Source organism: Barbus barbus, assembly GCF_936440315.1.
Source record: "Barbus barbus genome assembly, chromosome: 30".
Taxonomy (NCBI): domain Eukaryota; kingdom Metazoa; phylum Chordata; class Actinopteri; order Cypriniformes; family Cyprinidae; genus Barbus; species Barbus barbus.
In genome coordinates, this window is record NC_136758.1 from 3,467,946 (window position 1) to 3,491,070 (window position 23,125).

Consider the following 23,125-nt stretch of genomic DNA (forward strand, 5'->3'; position numbering starts at 1 on the left):
CAACAAAATAATTTCCTTACTTGAAATAAAAATAAATGTTAACAATTTAAAAAATTATTTCTATTAGCTGCCAAAGCATGTCTCATTTCATTTAGTGTAGGTTTAAATACTAAATTAACAAACTATATAAACTAAGATTCATAAAATAAAAATTAATAATACTGCATAAACATTTTTAAGCCTCTTAACTGTCCCCCCCCCCCCCCCTTTTCGAACATAGACATGAAATTGCACTATTCATACATAAATTGTTATAATTCATGAACGCTTTTGAATACAGACCTAAGGTTGGGCTCTTTCAGACAATCAGCAGAAGTGAAATCATTTAAAAAAATTAATGTATAAAAAAAGTTATAAGTTATATTTACTGTAAAGAAAATGTACTGTACTACTATTTTATTTTATATAAAATAAATATTTAAAAAAAATAGGTTTTAGTCCAAAATTTATATAAAATTAAAGCTATGTGTCTAAATAAAAAAAATAAAAAATGTTTAGGCATTATACCACAAATAGCCACCGGGTGCCATCCAAACTCCACTGAATTTTTTTGGATGCATTTTTCGGTCACAAATGTATAAACTTGTCTCTCAATTTCCATGGTAACGCAATGTCTAATTTCAAAATGGGTTTCACAGGATGAATGTTGAGGGTTTACGCTTTCAAATTATATATAATTTATGATGAATACTAAAATATGTGATGGGAAAAGGGAAATGAAACAGAATTTTTGTGACAAAGGTCAGAACTCCTGTTATGATGTATATGTTTTGAGGAGCACTCTTAACTAAAATAGTATATCAATGATAATAATAATAATTTTAAAAAAAATGATATTGACTGGAACTGGAATAAAAATGCAAAATGCAAAATAACTGCTTCATTCCAAACATTGACAAATGTTGCAAAAAATCGAGTGACTGTAAAATGTCAAATGTAAAGAAACCACCAGAGAAACAATATTCTGAACAGAAAGCAGCCTTATAATGAAATGAAAGCAGCAGAATGTTGTAGCCAAGGGCATGTCTCATAGCATGTAACTGCTTTAGAGTGAGGTCAGTGAGTCTGGATTCAGAAGGCTTGACATATACTCTAATATCCTGTGTGTGCGTGTGTGTGTGTGTGTGTGTGTGTGTGTGTGTGTGTATGTTTGCTGGAAGCGAGGCAGGTTTCATTCAGGAGAGCAATGATCTCAATGCCAAACAGCTCTGTTCCAAACAATATAGTGAGTCATTTTCTGAACTAATGCCTACATAGGGCAGCAGTTTAACTGAAATGTGTGCTTATAACTGACTGTAGACACTCTCCATATTCAGCTCCTCACTACTGTGAGCCAGTCTTATTTCAGTATCACTGACATACTATTATTGTTTTGTTATTATTTTGAATGATCTCAATTCCTTTTAATTCCAAACGAAATGATCGCATCTCCTTCCTGTCACTACATGACATTAGGGGGAAGTCGTGGCCTAATGGTTAGAGAGTCGGACTCGTAATCGAAAGGTTGTGGGTTCGAGTCCCCGGCCGGCAGGGATTGTAGGTGGGGGGAGTGAATGTCCAGTGCTCTCTCCACCCTCAATACCACGACTGAGGTGCCCTTGAGCAAGACACCGAACCCCCAACTGCTCCCCGGGCAACGCAGCATGGCTGCCCACTGCTCCGAGTGTGTGTTCACGGTGTGTGTGTGTGTGTGTGTGTGTGTGTGTGTGTGTGTGTGTGTGTGTGTGCATTTGTTCACTACTCACTGCTGTGTGTGTGCACTTGGATGGGTTAAACGCAGAGCACCAATTTCGAGTATGTGTCACCATACTTGACAATACGTCACGACTTTACTTTACTTTACTTTAGCTTTGTACAGGTATTGTACAGGTAACATTTGACAAAAAATATGCAAACATGAAAATAATGTGGCGTGTTGCAATGGACATTAAGCATGCATCAGTTCATAAATTTTTATATTTTCTGTTTTAATTACAATTTTTAGTTGACATTTTTGTGAGTGTGTGTTTGTCATTTTCATTAGTATTTAAAAAACATTTTTTTGTATTTTTTTAAATTTTAGTTTTAGTTATTTTAGTATATAAAGTTAAATGTTGCCTTGTCAACTAGCTGAAATTAAAGAAGATTAAAGTTTTTTTTTTATTTCAGTTAATGTTTCTCTCAATGAATGTATATACGTGTGTGTGTGTTCGTGTGTGTGTGTGCGCACGTGCGCGAGTATGTGTGTGCGCGTGTGTGTGCGCGTGTGTGCATGCGCACGTGCGCGAGTATGTGTTCGTGTGTGTGTGTGTGTGTGTGTGTGTGTGTGTGTGTGTATGTGTGTGTGTGTGTGTGTGTGTATGTGTGTCTTTGTGTTTATAGACATCTCCTAATGGTCTTGTCATATGAAGAGCAGCAGCTGATCTTCTCTCTATGGAAACGGATCTGATTGTGAGGGATGTTCTGATAATCATGAATGCGTCGAGTATGAATGAGTGGACAGATGCAGAGGTCAGACTGATGAAATATAGAGAAGAAAAGCCAGTCCAGCTAAGCCAGCTAAGTTTGTGAGTGGAACCATATGCAGTGGGCTTATGGGAAGATACGTGTTTGTGCCTGTAAGCATGTCTGCTGCGTTTCAGATCGACAGCAGCTATTATCACTGAGAGAATGAGAGAAGGACAACACTCACCATTCCACCTCAAATGGCAACAGAATATCACTTTATGAAATTTACATTACTTCCACAAAGACAATGAGTGCTGTCAGAATAGAGTTTAATAGTCTTCTGAAAGCAGCATGTGATTGATTCTCAGTAGCTCATGGAAACTCTAATAGCCTGTGTGTCAGTTACACATACACCCACCTGTCTGGACTCTTTGATGTTGCAGGGCTCCAGTCTGACCTTTGACCCTGCAGTGAAAGCTGTGATGGCCAGACACAGGTCATGCTGACGGATCTGTGGTTCAATCAGAGTCCACTTCTGAGAAAACAGGACAGACAAATGATTGAGTGAGTAATGCAGGTGTAGAGAGCTGCTGGATATATGTAGCAAATCACAGTTTGTACAGCAATCACACTCAAAGTAGCTAAATATTAATTTGCAGTTTTAGTTGTTCATTTGGCATGAAGGAGTTGATAACAGTTATTTACTTTTCTCCTCATTCCAAAACTATATACACACACACACACACATATATATTGTGACGAGTCGGCTGCCTCCCCCCTGTCCATCATCACCACCACGTCCCGTATTCGCCGCCCTTCACCAGGCTCCCGACGGGAGTGGGTGTGTGAGAGAGGAGGGGCGCTGAACACGCAGGGCTGGCGGCGTGTGATGAGGCGCACCTGATGTGAATAGAGCCTCATCACCGCCGCCGTTTAAATGCCGAGCGCGCCTCTCCTCGGGAGACCGGTCTCTTCCCCCGTGCATGCACGCTGGTGTCCTCGTGGGTCCAGGAAGGGAGCGTTGAGGGATTTCCTGCCGCCGCCAGAGACGCGAGCCGCCGGACCCACAGTCCAGATGACGCCGCACTCCTGATACGGCTGACGGGCCAGGATGCCGGGCCGTAGAGTCCCCCAGAAGTGCCGCGGCCAGCTGAGGACGAAGCCGCGAGCAGAAGCCGCGAGCAGAAGCCGCCGCCCCTCGCGCCCCGGACCAGGAGGGGAGCGCGTGCGGCCACCGGACTCCGCCCTTTCCCTGGACCCTTCCCTTCTGAACACTGCCCTCCTTCACTAGCCCCGCAGCACGACGAGGACACCAGATCCCTGTTTATTTTGGACACTTTTCCCCCTTTGGACACTTTATTTTAATATTTTGTTTAATAAAAAACCTCTCCGAGGCTTGACGCCACGCCCACTGTGTCTGTCGCTTGCTCCTCCCGCCACAATATATATATATATATACACACACACACACACACACACACACACAGTATGTCAGGGTTCGGCCCTGACACTCTGTTTGTCTGTGTTTGTTGTCTTGTGTTTGTTGTCTTGTGTTAGCACATGGCTTTGTTTTCGTCAGCTATGTGCTTCTCTAGCCCCTCCTCCTTGTTTCATCCTTACCACACCCTCTTGTTAGCCCTTGTTGAGTCCTTGTTAGTGTAATTGCTTTCACCTGTTCCTTGTGTCCTTTCCTCCCTATTTATTGTCTTTGCTGGTTCGTTGTAATTCTCATCCCTTCTGTCACTGTCTTTGTCTCTGCCTGTGGATGTGGCTGAGTGTGTTTCTGTCTCCCTGTCTGATTGGCCTTGTCTTGTCTAGTCTAGTCTAGTCTAGTCCTTTGTAGTTCCCTGTTCTTGTCTTGCTCAATGTTTTGCATTCTTGTCTGTTTTTGCCTTTGCTTTTATTTTAATAATTTTCCAAGTCTTCTAGTCCTGATCCTTTTTGTTTGATATTCTTTAAGTTAGCTGTGTTGGTTAAATTGGTAATTTATTTCTTTATTTTGTTATTTCAGTCTTTATCAGTTCTCTTGTCTCATTTACCTCCCTGCCTGCTTTTGAGTAATTGTGTTCCTGTGGAGCCTTGTCCTGTCTTGCCTTTTTGTGTTAGAGTTCCTGTCCTGACTTGTTCCTGTGAGTCCGGCCACTGGTTCTCCCTGCCTGGCACTTGGTCTGCTTCAGAGTTAGCAGCCAACAATTATCTGAGCTTAGCGTTATGGTGCCTTGTTTGGTCCTCTCTATCTCCCTGGTCTTGCTGCTCTTTTTGCTGCTATTGTAATCGGCCAGTTGCTGTCCGAGACTATTCCAGTGGCCTTCTCTAGCTGTCTCTTGGTTTACGATGTTCCTGATGTTATATCACATGTGCACCACACTACCCAGTTTAACTGCAGTTTAATTACTGGAGCCAGTGTAAATGCTACATTCAGTCAGTTATCACACACACCTGTGAGGCAGGGATGCTCGGTGTGGTCTTACACTCGCCCAAACCCAGACTGTCTGTGCCGTGACTCTCCAGACACAGGCCGCCCTGCTTCAGGAGACTGTACGCCGCTTCCTGCTCGGGGATTCTGACAAACACAAGCAAGAAGGACAAAACAAGTTCAGAACGGACTTGAGAGAGTTAAACACAAAGTCCAGGTGTGTCTGGCCAGAAACACAGTTCAGTGAACGTGACTCACTTGAGTTCAGGATAAACATTCTCAAGATACCAGCGGAAAGAGTTACAGTTCAACTTCCGTCTTAAAGCAAGCCGATCTGCAATACTGTACAGAGAGACAGAAGCGGGTTAAAGCAACAGTTCATCCAAAAATGAAAGCAAGAGATGTTTAGTTTTCTATATTTGACCCTGGAGCACAAAACCAGTCTTAAGTCGCTGGGGTATATTTGTAGCAATAGCCAAAAATACATTGCATGGGTCAAAATGACAGATTTTTCTTTTATGCCAAAAATCATTAGGATATTAAGTAAAGATCATGTTCCATGAAGATATTTTGTAAATTTCCTACTGTAAATATATCAAAACTTAATTTTTGATTAGTAATATGCATTGCTAAGAACTTTATTTGGACAACTTTAAAGGTGATTTTCTCTATATTTTGATTGTTTTGCACCCTCAGATTGCAGATTTTCAAATAGTTGCATCTCAGCCAAATATTGTTTTATCCTAACAAACCATACGTCAATGGAAAGCTTATTTATTCAGATTTCAGATTATGTATAAATCTCAATTTCGAAAAATTGACCCTTTTGTTTTGTGGCCCAGGGTCCATATAATGACAGCAGACTGTGACCAGGGCCCGACAAGCTCCAAAAACAACCATAAACGAGTCCACACTCCTATATTGTAATGATCATGGAATATTGTGAGAAAAATACTGAAATGTATCCAGTCAAAAAAATAAATATGTATTTGAATTGCATATAAAATATCCATCCATTACATTATTACAGTTTTAGTACCGTCAAACGATCCGCATCCATGTATTTATATATACATAAATATACACAGTACATACAGATATATTGTATAAATTGATTGATCGCGAATAATCGTTTGACAGCACTACATAGTTTTAATATTAACAAAATAATAAACATGATTAAAATACATTTTTTTCAGTAATACATAAATGAAACAGGCCAGACTCAAAAAATCATGGCATAATTTATGATTAATTATTTGCATCTATTTGGTTTCAGTTAAACAACCATATTTTCAAAATGCATTTTATTTTAAATTGCTGAGAATCAGCATAAATCTGTGAGAAGTTTATTCAGTAAAATAGTATGAACATGGTTGACTAGCTGTGGAGCAAGCAATATTCAATTAAAGTGTAAGAGACTGAAATTAGATTTATTGATGATAAATATATTATGTAGTTAAAACACATTCGGTTTATTAGTACTATCACAGAAATCTGACCTGCTTCATTTATGTATGACTGACCTAATATGTGTCATATTAAATATATGAGCTTTTTATGTATAAACTGTGTAATATAAATAGATGAATATAGAGTAAATATCTTGTTATTAGCTGTTTGATTTCAAACCTAGCCTGATGCTTCTTGACAAGCCGAGACTGAATGTATACTTCAAGTACTTTTATGAAGCTTGACAGTCTGTTGCAGCTGCGTGAGCATTCTTATAAACATCTCCTTTAGTGTTCCATTGAAGATAGAAAGTGAAGTACTGAAGTACTGAAGGTCACCATAACCAGATCTACATAAGGTTTTAGAGACGTCTGACCTCCCGAAGGCCTTGCCCTGCGCTGATGGTCTTGCGGCGTAGTAAAACTGTTTATACTCATCCATCCAGACCTCAGCAGCTCTCCGTGTGTTCCTGCAGAATAACAGCCTTTCATTCGTACACAGTAATGCAAAACACATGATTAAAAGTTACATAAAGGCCAATTTACTTGATGTAGGTGAGTGCGTTGCCCTCTGGGAAGTCATAAGGATGGCGTTTCCGGAAGACGTGGCCCACGCGACTGCAGGGCAGGATCTCAAGACTGCCGCCACACATCCACACTCTGAAGGACAGCTCTACAGCATCACAACAGACAGAATTACATTCATGCGTGGAAGGAAACACAGAGACATTCAAAATATTGGTACAATCGTCCTGAAATAGGAAGAGCACTGCGATGAAGCGATAAAAAAGCAACACAGGCTTTCCTGCAGATCTTTTTGTCCTAAGCATCAGGACACACTGACATCTCATTTGTCCAAAACTCCTCTCCTTGTAGCTGCAGGAGAAATATAATATGTTCTGATGTAGCCTTTTCTTGGACTGTGATGAAGCGTTTCTGCTGCTCGGTGAGTGTTTCTAACACAACGGCTGAGAGAGTGACAACAATTTTGACTCCTCTCTCTCTCTGACCAACATAATCCATCTCAGTATTTTTTCCTCTTCTGGAAAGTCACAATATGGTGGATTTTGTTTTTCTATTTTGTTAAATGGAGCAAATTAGAATGCAAAAACTTGATTTGTTTTGTCATGTTGTAGTTTACTTTCAACGTAGACACACATTGCCTGTGGAAAACTGTGCCTGGTTAGGACACAAGGGGCACAGAGATGGGAACAAAAATACACAAAAGAAAATTAAAGTATAATACTAAAGCATTTTCCAACAACACTTTGATTTAGCCAGTAGAGGGCTCTAAATACAGCCTACAGCACACACACACACGTTTGTTTTTGTGAAAAGTGGGGACATCCCATAGGCGTAATGGTTTTTATACTGAACAAACTGTATGTGCTATCGGCCAACACCAACCCTACACCTAAACTTAGCCCTCACAGGAGACTGTGCATTTCTACTTTCCCAAAAAAAACTCACTCTGTGTGATTTATAAGCATTTTGAAAAGTGAGGAAATGGGTCAATGTCCTGAAAAGTCACCTTCAACTTGTAATACCTATGTCATATACAAATTTATTGTCACAAAAACGCGCGCACACACACACACACACACACACACACACACACACACACACACACACACACACACAGGTACATGTACGTTTAAATGTTTTATGGGGACATTCCATAGGTGTGATGGTTTTGTACAAACTGTATTCAGCCTACACCAACCCTACACCTAAAACTACCCCTTACAGGAAACTTTCTGCATTTTTAGATATTCAAAAATCTTCATTCTGTATGATTTCTGTATGTAAGCTTCTGTATGCAAGCTTGTTTCCTCATGGGGACCTAAAAAATGTCCTGGTATTACTATCCTCAAAATTGACTGTTATTACTATACTTGTGGGGACATTTGGTCCCCATAATGTGATAAATACCAGGTATACACACACACACACACACACACACACACGTTTGTTTCTGTGGATTGTGGGGACTTTCCATAGACTTCTATTACTTTTCTACTGACCAAACAATATTTTCTATCCCATAACCCAACCCTAACCCTAAACCTGCGCCTTACAGAAAACCCCTTTGCATTTTTACACTTTCAGATAAACATCATTTACGATTTTTAATCATTTGTTCCCCTCATGGGGACTGCAGGCCAGTCCCCTCAGTGTCAAAAATTTCAGGGTTTACTATCCTTGTGGGGACAATGTAGCATAAACAAGCACACACACACACACACACACACACACACACAGTGTAATTTTAGTATCACTGAAATAATTAGTTTTTTATTAATTAACTAATATAATTAATAATATTATTAATAATAATATATTTAATTTTATTTATTTAATAATATATCATTTTTTGTGTGTTTTTATGTTTTCTGTTTTCATTTTAATTAAATTTAAATAAACTTTAGTTCTTTTAAGTGATTTTGTTGTGTTTATTATTTATATAGTTTTATACATTTTTATTTCAATTTTAGTTTTATTTTAGTTAAAAGTTAAACTAAAGAAAGAAACTATGAAAATTAGAAATGTTATTAGAAACTAGCTAAATTAAAATAAGTTAAAGTTTTCATTTATTTTGCTTTTGTTAACATTTTAATAAAAAAGAGAGAGACTGATAACGGCAGTCAGAAGAGAGAACGATGTCAGATATTCCCTCCCATAGACGCTGCATTAGAAACACCCTCGCATTAACTAGTTAACTAGTATTTTTTTTTTTGTAATTCGATGCAAAGGTGATATAATACAAAGTATAGTGTTATAAATGTACATAAAAAAAAATATATATATATATAAAAAGCTTTATAGGATTTACGGTGCTGATGACTGTTAAACGCGTCGTCACAGTCTTGTGAAAAGGGTTCATTAGTGAGGACATCCACACAGTATTCTTTATTCAGCTCTAGCAGTGCTGTATGATCACTGGATTCACTGGATTCACATTCACTGTATGTTTGACACTCGAACACATCACAGCAGAGTAAAGTCATGCATCTGAACATCACTTACCAAAGTTCTCACCACCCCAGATGTCCATGTGAGTGTCATACTGGCCCAGGTGATTAAACCAGCCTTTATCCATGACAAAGATTCCTCCAGCAATTACAGGAGTCCTGCCACAGCAGCGGTTGGTATGGACATGTTATGGGGTCCAAATGTCTGAGACCACTACAGTGATAAAATGCTTCTAGTTTTCTAAAAGCTTCTGGGTGCTAGAATTTGTAGGTATTTCATTGTTACAAATTTGCTTCCATTTGATTAGTTGCCAAGTTTTCTCTGTGTTCAAGAGTCTAAAACTTTAAATAGGTTTAAATAAAATTCTAGATTTTCAATCTGCCATCAGACTTTCCTAATGAAGACAGAGAGAGAGAGAGACCTGATTGGTTGTGTTGGGTCGGTTCTTGCCATTTTCTGTTCTATAGGAATCTGCTCCCATTTGAAGTGTAAACTCCAGTCGAAACCTGACGTGAGAGGGGAAAAAGTGATATTTCTGGAATCAACACATGCAGTACATTTTAATCTGTCAGCAATCAAGACTAGTGACTGACTGATTTTTTTTGATGGCCGATACCATAAAGTATAATATCATTTAAACAACATGCAAAACAATTGCTGCCATGAAACGTGATTTATTTTACATACTAATTTGAAATTATTAACTGTAAAAAATAGAACTTGATAAAAAAATAAAAGGATTTATGCTTTAGTGACTTTTTGATTCTGAAATTCTGATCTCATTTTTTATAGTATTATATGTTTATGTGCAGCTCAAGCAGTAGGTCAACACCAAGGTCATGGGCTCCAATCCCAGATGACACCAAATGTAAATGTAAACCTTGAATGCAAAATAAGATGCTTTTTTATGAAAGCATCTGCCAAATTTGTAAACTATAGTATTTTTCGCAAATAAAGACATTGTTGAATAAAAGCCAACAGTGCACTGCACACTGGGAAACATATGTGACTCTGCAGCACAAAACCAGTCTTAAGTCGCTGGGGTATATTTGTAGCAATAGCCAAAAATACACTGTATGGGTCAAAATAATAAATTTTTCTTTTATGCCAAAAATCATTAGGATATTAAGTAAAGATCATGTTCCATGAAGATATTTTATTAATTTCTTACCATAAATATATCAAAACTTAATTTTTGATTAGTAATATGCATTGCTAAGGACAACTTTAAAGGTGATTTTCTCAAGATTTTCAAATAGTTGTATCTCGGCCAAATAATTATTTCCTATCCTAACAAACCATACATCAATGGAAAGCTTATTTATTCAGCTTTCAGATGATATATAAATCTCAGTTTCAAAAAATTGACACTTAAGACTGGTTTTGTGGTCCAGGGTCACATATGTTCTCAAATAAAGACCAGTTAATACTGATTTTACATATGAGATGAATACGACATGGCAGCAAGCTAGATATTGTGCACTAACATTTAAAATCAATAATTAAAAAATGACATTAGTGTTTAGGTGCTGGTGTTTTAGTGCTGCTATCACTGTCAAGCACTCATCAGCTAAGCAAAGCTTGTATATCAGACTTTATTTAGTGAAATTAATCAGATTATTGTGATTGCTGCTATTGTATGGCTCAGAGTTTGCTCCTTCAAAGCTCAGGAGATCTAATGTTCTTGCTTGTACTAGTATCAACTCTCAGATATTTGTCTCCCAATATTCCTTGATAACAATAAAATTAGATATAAATGAGTCAAATACAAGCCAATATAAATCCAACTGTATATTGTATTTATTTTCTGCTATTGCTTGTAATTGTATTGCTGTAGAAAAGGTTTTTAGCACTGAGGCCATAGTAGCAGCCAAAAAAGGCTTTTTTGGACTTTATTTTTCTACATTAATGTAACTGGAGTACCTCGTTTGTGTTATTTCCTAATGAGCATTTACATTATTTTACACGTCGCCTATTTTAGCACAGAAGCCTGAAAGACTGTCTTGACTGTTGTCATATTTTAAGATTGTGTGTAAAGAATGTGGTCAGAAGCTTGGATCATTTGCTTTTAGAAGAATTTGGTGAAATTATCAAAAAAAAAGTACATAGCAAAAGTACTAAAATTAAAATGCAAACTAAAAAATATGAAGATAAAAGTTCATTAAAAATACTACTAATAATATAATATTATATAAATAATAGTACAATAACACTGGTTCATATTGAGATCCTTTGACTGAGATTTCTAAGACTCTAGAGACTTATTCTCAGCAGAAACATCTAAGACTTTCTCCATTTACTCTCATTGCTTTCTGGCAGAAACACATACTGTAGTGATGAAATTGACAGATAAAGAGATGATTTTGTATGGTAAAGCGGTGAGATCTCTCACCTCCTCTCAGGTCAGCAGAAGCGGCCAGATAGGCGAAATTATCCAGACTGATCACATCAATGATGGGACTGACCACACGCGTATGATCCTGCAGGAGAACACAAACCACAAATGACCAGTGTAATCATGGCTAAAATACTTTACAAGTATTTGATTGATTTATTCGTTGAATGCAGCAGAAAGAAGGACACAAGCCATGTGTGTCTCCATGACCACCCTGCTTTAAGTTGAATTAGGAGGAAATGCATGAAATGAAAATTCATCTATTTTCTAAATGCATTTTATAGATCTTATTATGAATGATTCATCCATATGTTTGTTTTTTTGATTTGGTAATGTTTAATTAAACGATATAACTGGATCTTCTAAAACTCAAAAACCATCAAAACAGATTAGCCTAAACCAGTAATATAATATAAACTAAACGGTTTAAATAAATGAAATGATTTTTTTTCTCCAGAAGAGGAAGAAAATATAGAGAGAAGGACTGTGGCAATCAGAAGAGAGAAAGATGTCAAATTTATGGTCACTCTCCCTCAGCAGCTGTATTGCAAACCCCCTCACAGCAGCTGTAGTTTATAGGTAATATAACACAAAGTACAGTGTTCTAAATGCACATACAATATTTTCAAAATGATTTAGGATGTTAATCATTGCAGAAATGTATCATCTGACTCTGTGGATTTTCAGCGTTCCCTGATGCAGAGCTCTAGTGTGTTCTTTGCTTCTTTGAAACTTTGCTTGCTGCAGTGCATATACTTGTGCATACCTAAAACTATTTTACAAGCATGCGTATGTCGCATAAAAAAAACGTGTGCCGGGGAAGTTCATATTACAACTGCATAAGAAAATCAAGTGTTTTCAATTAGAGCGGGCGCTGTAGGCAATCATGCTGAACCCTGCGCTCATAGCTCGAGTATGTGCGGGGAAGCCCAGAAATCCATCTGCAATACATCCCACCTACAGCAGATTCACAGATTCATACAGCGATTGACATCAGGACACTCCACCCAGAAGAAGCCTGTGGCTTGACGGTTCACCATGGTGCTGTGATGGCATCAAATAGCACTGGTACTGAATGATTACAGCTTGGCATTTACATGGTTGTGGTACTTCAGAGAACACCATCATATTCTTGTTTTTCTAATGTCCTGTTGCAAATAAAGCCTTTACTGCAGCAATTCTGTCTCTGTCTTTCCCCCTTTATGCAGCAAAATAAACAAAATACATGCATTGACTAAACCCACCAAAACAAAAATGTAGAGAGGCGTCAAAAGAAACTGTAGTGTAAAATGCAATCTCAATGCAATATGCTGTCTATTACTGTAAGGTCAGACCTGACACCTAAAATAATGCAAGATATTGTGATATGACTGACTAAATGTTCCTGTTGGAAGAGAACATGTATTAGTGTTTTGGAATAATAATTTGATTTTGGAGACATGTTTGCAGTGTTTTGGTAGACAGTGTATTGTGTTAGTGTATTATTGTACTTTGAAAATTACTGTTGGAGTTTAGTTTACAAAGTGTGATTTTGAGCATAACTGTTTTGTAAATTGTGTGTTGTAGGTGTGTTGGTGCGTTAAGAGTTAGAAGTACTGAAAAAATTGTCATAGCAATTGTAAAAAACGGTAAAAGTATTAAAAAATGACCCTTGAGTCAAAAACGGAAAAACAGGAGCATTCATGGACAATAAAAACAGACTGTAGCCAAGTAGAATATTAAAAAACTTATGTTTGACACCATGTTTTAGTAAGTGTCTAAACTGCTTTCTGATGCTCAAGTGCCTTGATTTTACATTTGATGTGATTTTCATATTTACATCTGAAGAAAATGCGACCAAATAAAAAGTCCATCTCCGTGTCTTCAGCAATCAGCAGATTTGAGCAATCATCCAGAATCACTGCCTGCAGCACAAACACAGGATCACATACACACTGAAGACATACTGAGAAAAAAACTAGGCTCATGGCTCCATAACAAAGCTCTTATGCTGCAGAAAAGTGGTCGAGGAGATGATGATGATGATGATGATGATAATCGCTCTTGATGATTTAGGACGAGAGAGGCTACATGGTGCAGCTGTGAGAAGACAAACGCTCTGATTCTGGGAAAATCTCCCTCTGAAGAACCAGACTGGACTCGGGCCATTTATGACTCATTATGACTCTCCGCACTCACCACGTTAAAGCAGAGTCAGCGGTCGAGCACGAAGAGATCAAGTATCTCAAGTGAAAAATCTGATCAAAACTCTACAATAATCTGCTGCAAATTCGTCTGTCCCTAGGTACAAGCCTGTCTAATGAGCTAGATGCAACATGGACAGGTTGCATGGCATGCATCCTCCTCTAAAACCGTGAATAAAACTTAACAAGGTAAAAGGAAATATGACCTAGACTACAATAAACACAGGAGAATAAACATGACCGCAATGTGTTTTGTCCTGTGAGAGAATGAAAATTCAAAATGACATTAGAAATGCTTATTCTTCCAAAATGTCAACCATTTTGCATAATCTAGGACATTAGGGTTTAATTTTGTACAGTAAACATTTGTAGAAGTGCTTGCGTCACCACTCGACGTCCAATGAAAAATCTGAGTCTTGAAGCAAAAGCATTCGAGAAGCACAGCTCTGAACAGACATGATCAATGTTTCTCTAACGTATTCATGCACAGCTGTGTACTTCTGATGCTCCCACGCAAAAAGAAGAAAAAGAGACTTTAAAATTTTGGAAAATGGCTAAAGCCCTAAATCCATCATGATAAAGTGTCAATACTGGCCTCTGGCTAATTGGACTAACTTTCACTACGTGACACATTAATTTGTACCAAAACGTTTGATTGTATGCACAATGTTCGATGTCAACAATAAACTACACTACCTGTCAAAAGTTGGTAATAAGTGCAATCTATTGTATAAAGTTTTATAAAGATATCTCTTATGTTCACCAAAGCTGCAATTCAATGCTGGCTACCGTGTTTTGCATAAACCTTTATTAGTTTTTTTTAAAGATAAAAGTATAGCCTACATAGATTAATAAATGCACACACACTACATACAGTATATATGTGGGTATGTATGTTTTATGCACATTTACTGTAAACACACATACAGGTAAAAAGTGTGTCCACTATTACTGTTTTTGAAATAAGTCTCCAATGCTCATCAAGCCTGCATTTAATTGATCAAAAATACAGTAATATTTTGAAATATTACAATTTAAAATAATGTTTTTCTATTTTAATATTCTTTCAAATATAATTTATGTGATCTGCAGCTGTATTTCCAGCATCATTACTCCAGTCTTCAGTGTCACATGATCTTCAGAAATCATTATAATATGCTGATTTATTATCAGTGATGGAAAAAGTCGTGCTGCTTAATATTTCTTTATAAACTGAGATAATTTTAGTATTCTTCGAATAAAATAACAGCATTTATTTATAATAGAAATGTTTTGTAACAATATGCACTACTGTTCAAAAGTTTGGGGTCAGTATTTCATTTCATTTTTTAAAGAATATGAATACATTTATTCAGCAATTTTTTTAATTGATTTTAAAAAGTGATAGTAAAGACATACTGTTAGGAAAGATTTCTATAATTTTGAAAATTCCTGTCAGGATTCAATCAATCAATCCTGTATAAAGTATCACAGATTCCAGAAAAACTATTAAGCAGCACAATTGTTTCCAACACTGACAATAACCAAATATCAAATCAGCACATGAGAATGATCTCTGAAGGATCATGTGACACTTAAGACTGGAGTAATTTCCGATTATTTATTAATTAATGTTAGTTCCAGCCCAGAGGGATCACGGATCTAATTTTAATTTTGACATTTTAAACCACAGGATTAAATAAATTAAAATTGCAATCCCACTGTGCAGCAAGCGCCTGCCGCCATGGTTTTGAATGCATTCAAACGCTAACCAGAAACGTCCGAGGAACAAAGACGTCACTTCCTTATACCGCCGAATATCCGTTGAAATGGTCTATAAAAGTTAAGACTTGTCCACGCCCCCCTAAAACGGCTCATTCAAACACCCCCCCACATGTCTACGTCACTGTGTGGGGAGATTTTCATAACACTGCCCAAATGTATACGCAAAGAAAGGCGGCGTCATTTTTATTCTGTCTGTAGTATTGTTGCTGCCGCCGGCGCCATGTCCTGGAGACGCTGTGTTTCGTTGTGAAAGCGAAAGTACATTGTTTGGGCTTCCAAAAGAGGACACAACTAGAAACCAGTTGTATTTACAACACTGATCCAGAACAGTTCAACCCAAATATTAGAGTGTGTGCAGCACATTTTACGGAGGACTATTTCCTGATCCTGGGAGAGTAGCCTATAATGCCAGCTGTGCTCAAAGGCTGTTTCTATAAAGTGGGGCAATTCCAACTTTGCAAAGACAGTTTGGCGATTCTGACTCACAGCCTGTAAGTATGTTTTCTTATTTAAAGAATTTGCCACTGACGATTCAAACGTGAGTTTTGAGCTGTATAGAGTAGTGCTTGTTGTTTCTCCGATCACAAATGCAGACATGGGCGTAAAAAGACAGTATAAGTCATTATAATCAGTAATTATGTCCCCTCTGGATGCAACAAATGCCTCGTTTATAATGGGTTTTATTGTTTTTGAGTCATCGCGCCGGGACACGGCATCACAATACGGTGAGGGGCGTAACATTTCCATCTCACGCTTGAGGTATTCGGCCAATCACAATGCACTGGATAGCTGGCCAATCAGAGCACGCCTCGCTTCTCAGAACGATGAGCTTTGTAAAAATCGGTGTGTTTCAGAAGGGCGGAGTATAGAGGAGCAACAATAATGTACAGTATTTTTTTGAACCTTAAACCACATAAACACATTGCATTACACCAAATACACAAAATACTGTTCTTTTTAGCAACATCATATGATCCCTTTAATTTGTAAATATTTTGTAATTTTATATATATATCTGTATGTTTTGAGTTACTGTAGATAAACAAGGGAAGGCATTTATCATACTGTACTTAAAGTAATAAGTCCACTTTTCATTTTGATAGAATTTCTTTGTTAATAATTTTGGTTGTGTTTTGCACGCTCGTGATGTGTTACCTCTTTGACTCTCTGGATCATGGGCTGCAGCCAGTCTGCATTGACCTCACAGTGACTGTCCAGGAAGGTGAGGATGGAGGCTGACGCCGCAGACGCCCCTCTGACACGAGACCGGATCAGACCTGATCAACACCAGCACATGTTCATTATATAACACATCGCCATCCCAAAATAATTAGATCACCACCAAATATCACCATAATTAGATCACCACCGGGGTGGGGGCACTGGCTTGCTCATTTCTAACAATTGGAAATACTCTACCCACTCTCCCCTAGGCAATCTCAACTCATTTGAATCGCATGCTGTTACTGTGACAGCTCCTATAAGACTCCAGATTGTGGTAATCTATCGTCCGCTGGGCCAAATACCACCAACCTTCCTAGACGAGCTGGACGGACTGCTGTCGTCTTTCATGGAGGATGGCACTCCACTCTTAGTCTTCGGCGATTTCAACATTCACCTAGACAGGCCTTATGCTACAGACTTCCAGTCACTCCTAGCTTCATTTGATCTCAAACGCCTCACCACTACTAGCACGCACAAATCTGGTAACCAACTCGACTTAATTTATACACGCAATTGTTCTACAGATAACATTCTGGTACAACCACTCCATATATCTGACCATTTCTTCATTACATTTACGTTACATTTTGCAACTCAGGTGCCACCATCTCCCTTACCGGTTACTTTCAGACGCAACCTATGCTCCCTTTCCCCCTCCCTTCTTTCCTCTGTAGTATCCTCCTCTCTTCCCTCACCTACCCATTTCTCTTCTCTGGATGTAAATGCAGCCACTGACACTTTATGCTCTACCTTAACCTCTTGTCTAGACGACATCTGTCCTCTCTCCTCTAGGCCAGCACGGGCTGCTCCTTCTAACCCCTGGTTATCCGATGTTCTTCGTGAGAATCGGACCAAACTCAGAGCGGCAGAGAGAAAATGGCGCAAATCAAACAATCCGTCGGACCTGAGTAGGTATCAGTCTTTGCTTTCATCTTTCTCTACTGAAGTCCACACTGCCAAATCCTCACATTTCCACAACAAGATCACCAGCGCTCCAGACATGCGTAATCTCTTCAGAACATTTAATTCTCTCCTCTGTCCCCCTCCTCCACCTCCCACCACTTTGATAACCGCTGATGACTTTGCCTCTTTTTTCACAGACAAAACTAGAACAATCAGCAACCAGTTCTCAACTCCGCAGGACCTCCGATCAACCACATCCACCGCTCCAGCTCCCATCTTCTCCTTCTCTCCTCTCACCGAGGCAGAAGTATCCAAACTTCTCCTCTCCAGCCATCCTACAACATGTCCTCTCGACCCGATCCCCTCACATCTTCTCCAAACAATCTCTCCCACACTCTTACCGGCACTCACACACATTATCAACACATCTCTCCTCACAGGCATCTTCCCCACAGCATTCAAGCAGGCTCGGGTAACCCCACTGATCAAAAAACCTACATTAAATGCTTCTCTTTTAGATAACTACAGACCTGTCTCTCTCCTTCCATTCATAGGGAAAACACTCGAACGAGCTGTCTTCAACCAGCTCTCGCGGTTTCTTTCACAGTACAACAAGCTGGATGCTAAACAGTCAGGTTTCAGGAGTGGCCATTCAACAGAGACTGCGCTACTCTCAGTCACTGAAGCCCTACGAACTGCAAAGGCTGATTCCAAATCGTCAGTCCTCATTCTGCTGGATCTCTCTGCTGCTTTTGACACTGTCAATCATCAGATTCTCCTGTCTACACTCTCTTCACTGGGCATCACTGGAATTCCACTTCGCTGGTTTGAATCCTATCTCACCGGTAGATCCTTCAGGGTGGCCTGGGGAGGGGAGGTATCCAAACCACATCAACTGATCACTGGAGTTCCTCAGGGATCGGTTCTTGGACCCCTCCTCTTCTCCACGTACACTACATCACTGGGTCCCATCATACATGCACATGGCTTCTCCTATCACTGCTATGCCGATGACACTCAGCTCTATCTCTCTTTTCAACCAGATGACCCAACGGTAGCTGCACGGATCTCAGGCTGCCTGGCGGACATCTCGGCATGGATGAAAGAACATCACCTACAGCTCAACCTGGCAAAGACGGAACTTCTGGTCTTCCCTGCCACTCCGACTCTACGGCATGACTTCACGATTCAGTTCGGCTCATCAATGATTACCCCATCAACTTCGGTCAGAAATCTTGGTGTAATCTTTGATGACCAGCTGACCTTCAAAGAGCACATTGCAAAGACTGCTCGTTCCTGCAGGTTTGCACTACACAACATCAGAAAGATCAGGCCCTTTCTGACAGAGCATGCTGCGCAACTTCTTGTCCAGGCCCTGGTTGTTTCTAGACTGGACTACTGCAATGCTCTTCTGGCTGGTCTGCCATCAAACGCAATCAAACCTCTACAAATGATTCAGAATGCAGCGGCACGACTGATCTTCAACGAGCCCAAAAGAGCGCATGTTACACCTCTCTTCATCTCTTTGCACTGGCTACCAGTGGCAGCTCGCATCCAGTTCAAGTCACTGATGCTTGCGTACAGATCTACCACAGGCTCTGCACCCTCCTACTTCCACTCACTATTACGAACCTACATCCCCTCCAGAAGTTTGAGATCTGCTAGTGAGCGACGCCTTGTGGTACCATCACAGAGAGGCTCAAAATCACTCTCCAGAACATTCTCGTTCACCATTCCTGGCTGGTGGAATAATCTTCCCACCCCTATCCGGAACGCCGGATCTCTGGCAACCTTCAAGCAACAACTTAAAACTCATCTCTTTCGGCAGTACTTGACTTCATCCTAAACTCAAAAAAAAAAAAAAAAAAAAAAAAAAAAAAACTTTCCCTCTATCTTTCTCTCCACCTACTAGTTTGTACTTATTTGAACAATGACTGAGACTTGGTGTTACGAGCACTTCCTCTGTCTGACTGCCTCTTCAAGATGAATCGCTTTTTGTATTCCCCAATTGTAAGTCGCTTTGGATAAAAGCGTCTGCCAAATGACTAAATGTAAATGTAAATGTAAATAATACATTGATTGAGTGCACAAATTGTCAGTTGAGGCTGGTAAAGGCCACATTAAATCTAAATGGGAGTTTTGTATTATTTTAATCCATGTCTGGTAGACTTTAGCACATTAACACAACTTCATAACTTCATCTGTATGTAAATGCACTAAAGCTGATAAAATTATCCTTAAGCAGATATACAAAACCATTTAAATGTTTAAGGTCAATCAGATTTAATGCGGTTTTTGTTTAATGTTAATGTTTTTGAAAAGTGTCTTCTGCTCACTAAAGCTCCAATTATTTGTTTAAAAATACAGCAAAAAAAAGTTAAATGTTATTACAACTTAAAATAAGTGTTTCTATTTGAATATATGTGACCCTGGACCACAAAACCAGTCATAATGGTAAATTTTCCAAAATTGATATTTATACATCTCACAAAGCTGAATAAATAAGCTTTCCATTGATGTATGGTTTGTTATGATAGGACAATATTTGGCTGAGATACAACTATTTGAAAATCTGGAATCTGAGGGTGCAAAACAATCAAAATATTGAGAAAATCTCCTTTAAAGTTGTCCAAATGAAGTTCTTAGCAAAGCATATTACTAATCAAAAATGAAGTTTTGATATATTTACAGTAGGAAATTTAAAAATCTCTTCATGGAACATGATCTTTACTTAATATCCTAATGATTTTTAGCATAAAAGAAAAATCAGTAATTTTGACACAATGTATTTTTGGCTATTGCTACAAATATACCCCAGCGACTTAAGACTGGTTTTGTGCTCCAGGGTCACATATGTTAAATGTAATTTATTTCTGTGAAACCAAGATTCTTTATTGAATAGAAAATTTAAAAGAACAACATTTATTTGAAATCGAAATCTTTACTGTCACGTTTGATCAATTTAATCCTTAGTTATTGAATTAAATATATATATATATATATATATTTTTTTTTTTTTTTTTTTTTTTTTTTTTAAGTCTCACTGACCCTAAACTTTGGAATGAAAGTGTGAGTATTTAAACTTTGCAGTCTTTAATATGTCCTGACAGAATTTACAGTTTTATGATGGAAGATGTCATTCTTATGTTTGTTTGTTTAGCACTATATACTCAAAAATGTAACATCTAAATGAGATCTAAATTAACTGGTTTTACTCATGTCAAAAAATTATATATAAATATATTACATTTACACCAACCAAAATGATGTTTATAGGTTAAATCAGGTAGCCCTTTAAGGTAAGAATCACAGATTACCACTTTTTACAAAACATATTGCAAAAACTTTCCATTATTATACAATATACTGTCAACATGCATTTATTATAAGATTCAACATGTTTAATGTTAGTATATGAATGTATCTCCACTCCTATCACACATACCTTCCCGGCGCTCATTTCTCAGACAGTGCACCTTTGGGATCTGAGAGAGAAGTCGACAGTCTTCAGCTACAGAGACACAGAGAGAGAGACACATCAGATTTCCCAGAATGCACCAACAAGTGAGTGTGCAGCACACATGTGCATTTCAACATGATCATTTTAATGGACAGCTAAGACTGTAACATACAAGATAAACAGTCCATGAATAAAAAAAAATGCACACACACAAACACACACACACAAACACAAGGGAAGTGTGTCCACGGCTGACCTGAGGAGGAAGGACTACAGTTTTTTACGATTGCTTAGGCACGATTATAAAAATAAGACTCATTTAGTCAAAATACTACAGACAGTTCACACATCTACACACACAAGTAGCAGAACATCTCAGATCTCTTGCAAAATGAAACACTTCATTCAAAACTTTACAATAATTTAGCAAAACCCTGTTTCAGTACCGTATGATACACACATGATTCATACAGTCAAATTCTGTTTGAACCACTTACACACTGCTGTGCTCAATCTTACAGTTTTTTTCAACTGCTTACACACAAAATCTTTACTTGTCACACAATTTCTGAAAGCTTGTAACGGTCACCAATATCAAATGTCACAAAGAAAATGAAGGGGGATCAATCACCAGTGAATAGCTTACTATGCTCTTCTAAAGGAAATATAGAATTTCAAACATTACAAGTGACTGGACCACATTTCGTGTAGCAGTGCTATCAGTCTCTTCATACTTGGAGGCAAAAACCTTTTAAAGGTCTAATCAGATTTAAAGTCCTAAGTTACCACCAATGTCCTTAGTTCATCACAGCGTTGTAGATGGTAGGATACTACAGGGATAAAGTCCAAGATCATCCACGGCAGTAGTCCATAAAGTAATTCAGAAGAAATTCCAAAGTTGAAGTGAATAGTAAATCAGAAACATTGAGCAGTTGAGATGCCCTCAAAATCAGGCGATAAACAAAAAATACAACATGAGGTTCAGGAAGCAAAGTACATTTCCCATTATAAAACCTCAGATAATATTAAAGAAACAATAAAGCAACTTAAATTGAGATGTAGAACACAAAGGTTCCTCAATAAGGGTTTGAAAAAGCATGGAGAGCAAATACTCCCAGCTCACGTGTCCTTACTCAAACCTCCCACGCCTCTTATTCTCTGATTTAGAAAAACTTGATTAACAATGACTCCCTTGTGCCAAGGGCCTGCCAAAGTTTTAAAGCAGCTGAATAATGTAAATTACAGAGTTGAGATGTCAACCGACCCCAAGCAGGTTGAGACCTACAATGTAGAAAATTTGAAAAGGTTCTACGGCCAGGTCAGGCCTTCTTCTGAAGGGGGGGGGGGGGGGGGGGGGGGGGGGTCATTGTTAATCAAGTTTTTCTAATTCAGAGAATAAGAGGCGTGGGAGGTTTGAGTAAGGACACGTGAGCTGGGAGTATTTGCTCTCCATGCTTTTTCAAACCCTTATTGAGGAACCTTTGTGTTCTACATCTCAATTTAAGTTGCTTTATTGTTTCTTTAATATTATCAGAAACATAAATGCGTCCCCTGCACGAGTGAGCCCGAACCCAGACAAGTTCCCCTTCTTGGAAGGTTTCTTGCCGTCTCTTACGGTTGTAGTATCTCTGTTGTCTGCTTTGAGCTCTCATGACATTCTCTTTCACTCTCTCCAAGAGTGATTGCTGGCATTCAATAACCTCATATGCAGATTGGTCAGGATCAGGAGAATGATATTGTAATAGTTCGAGGGGCCCTTTCAATTTATGTCCTAGAGCAATCTCTGCTGGAGTGTAGTTGGTACTCTCATTCCAAGATGAATTGATTGCAAACCTGAACTCATGGATCCATCCTCCTCCCAATTCCGATGATTGTCCTTGACGTATGATGCAATCATTATCTTGAATGAATGAATGAATGATGCATTTA

General features: G+C 38.5%; 1 protein-coding gene across 1 annotated transcript in view; it reads right to left on the minus strand.

Moving 5' to 3' along the window:
- Positions 1-23,125, minus strand: part of LOC306850137 (polypeptide N-acetylgalactosaminyltransferase 16-like) — a 47,667-nt gene that overhangs the window by 1,346 nt on the left and 23,196 nt on the right. Inside the window, exons 6-15 of the mRNA XM_079385593.1 lie at positions 21,182-21,247; positions 16,765-16,886; positions 11,660-11,747; positions 9,689-9,773; positions 9,322-9,425; positions 6,841-6,967; positions 6,672-6,764; positions 5,102-5,185; positions 4,867-4,990; positions 2,846-2,962 (exon numbers count right to left, since the gene is read on the minus strand). Of these exons, the coding sequence (XP_079241719.1) occupies positions 2,846-2,962; positions 4,867-4,990; positions 5,102-5,185; positions 6,672-6,764; positions 6,841-6,967; positions 9,322-9,425; positions 9,689-9,773; positions 11,660-11,747; positions 16,765-16,886; positions 21,182-21,247 (1,010 nt within the window). The remainder of the gene's footprint in view (positions 1-2,845; positions 2,963-4,866; positions 4,991-5,101; positions 5,186-6,671; positions 6,765-6,840; positions 6,968-9,321; positions 9,426-9,688; positions 9,774-11,659; positions 11,748-16,764; positions 16,887-21,181; positions 21,248-23,125) is intronic.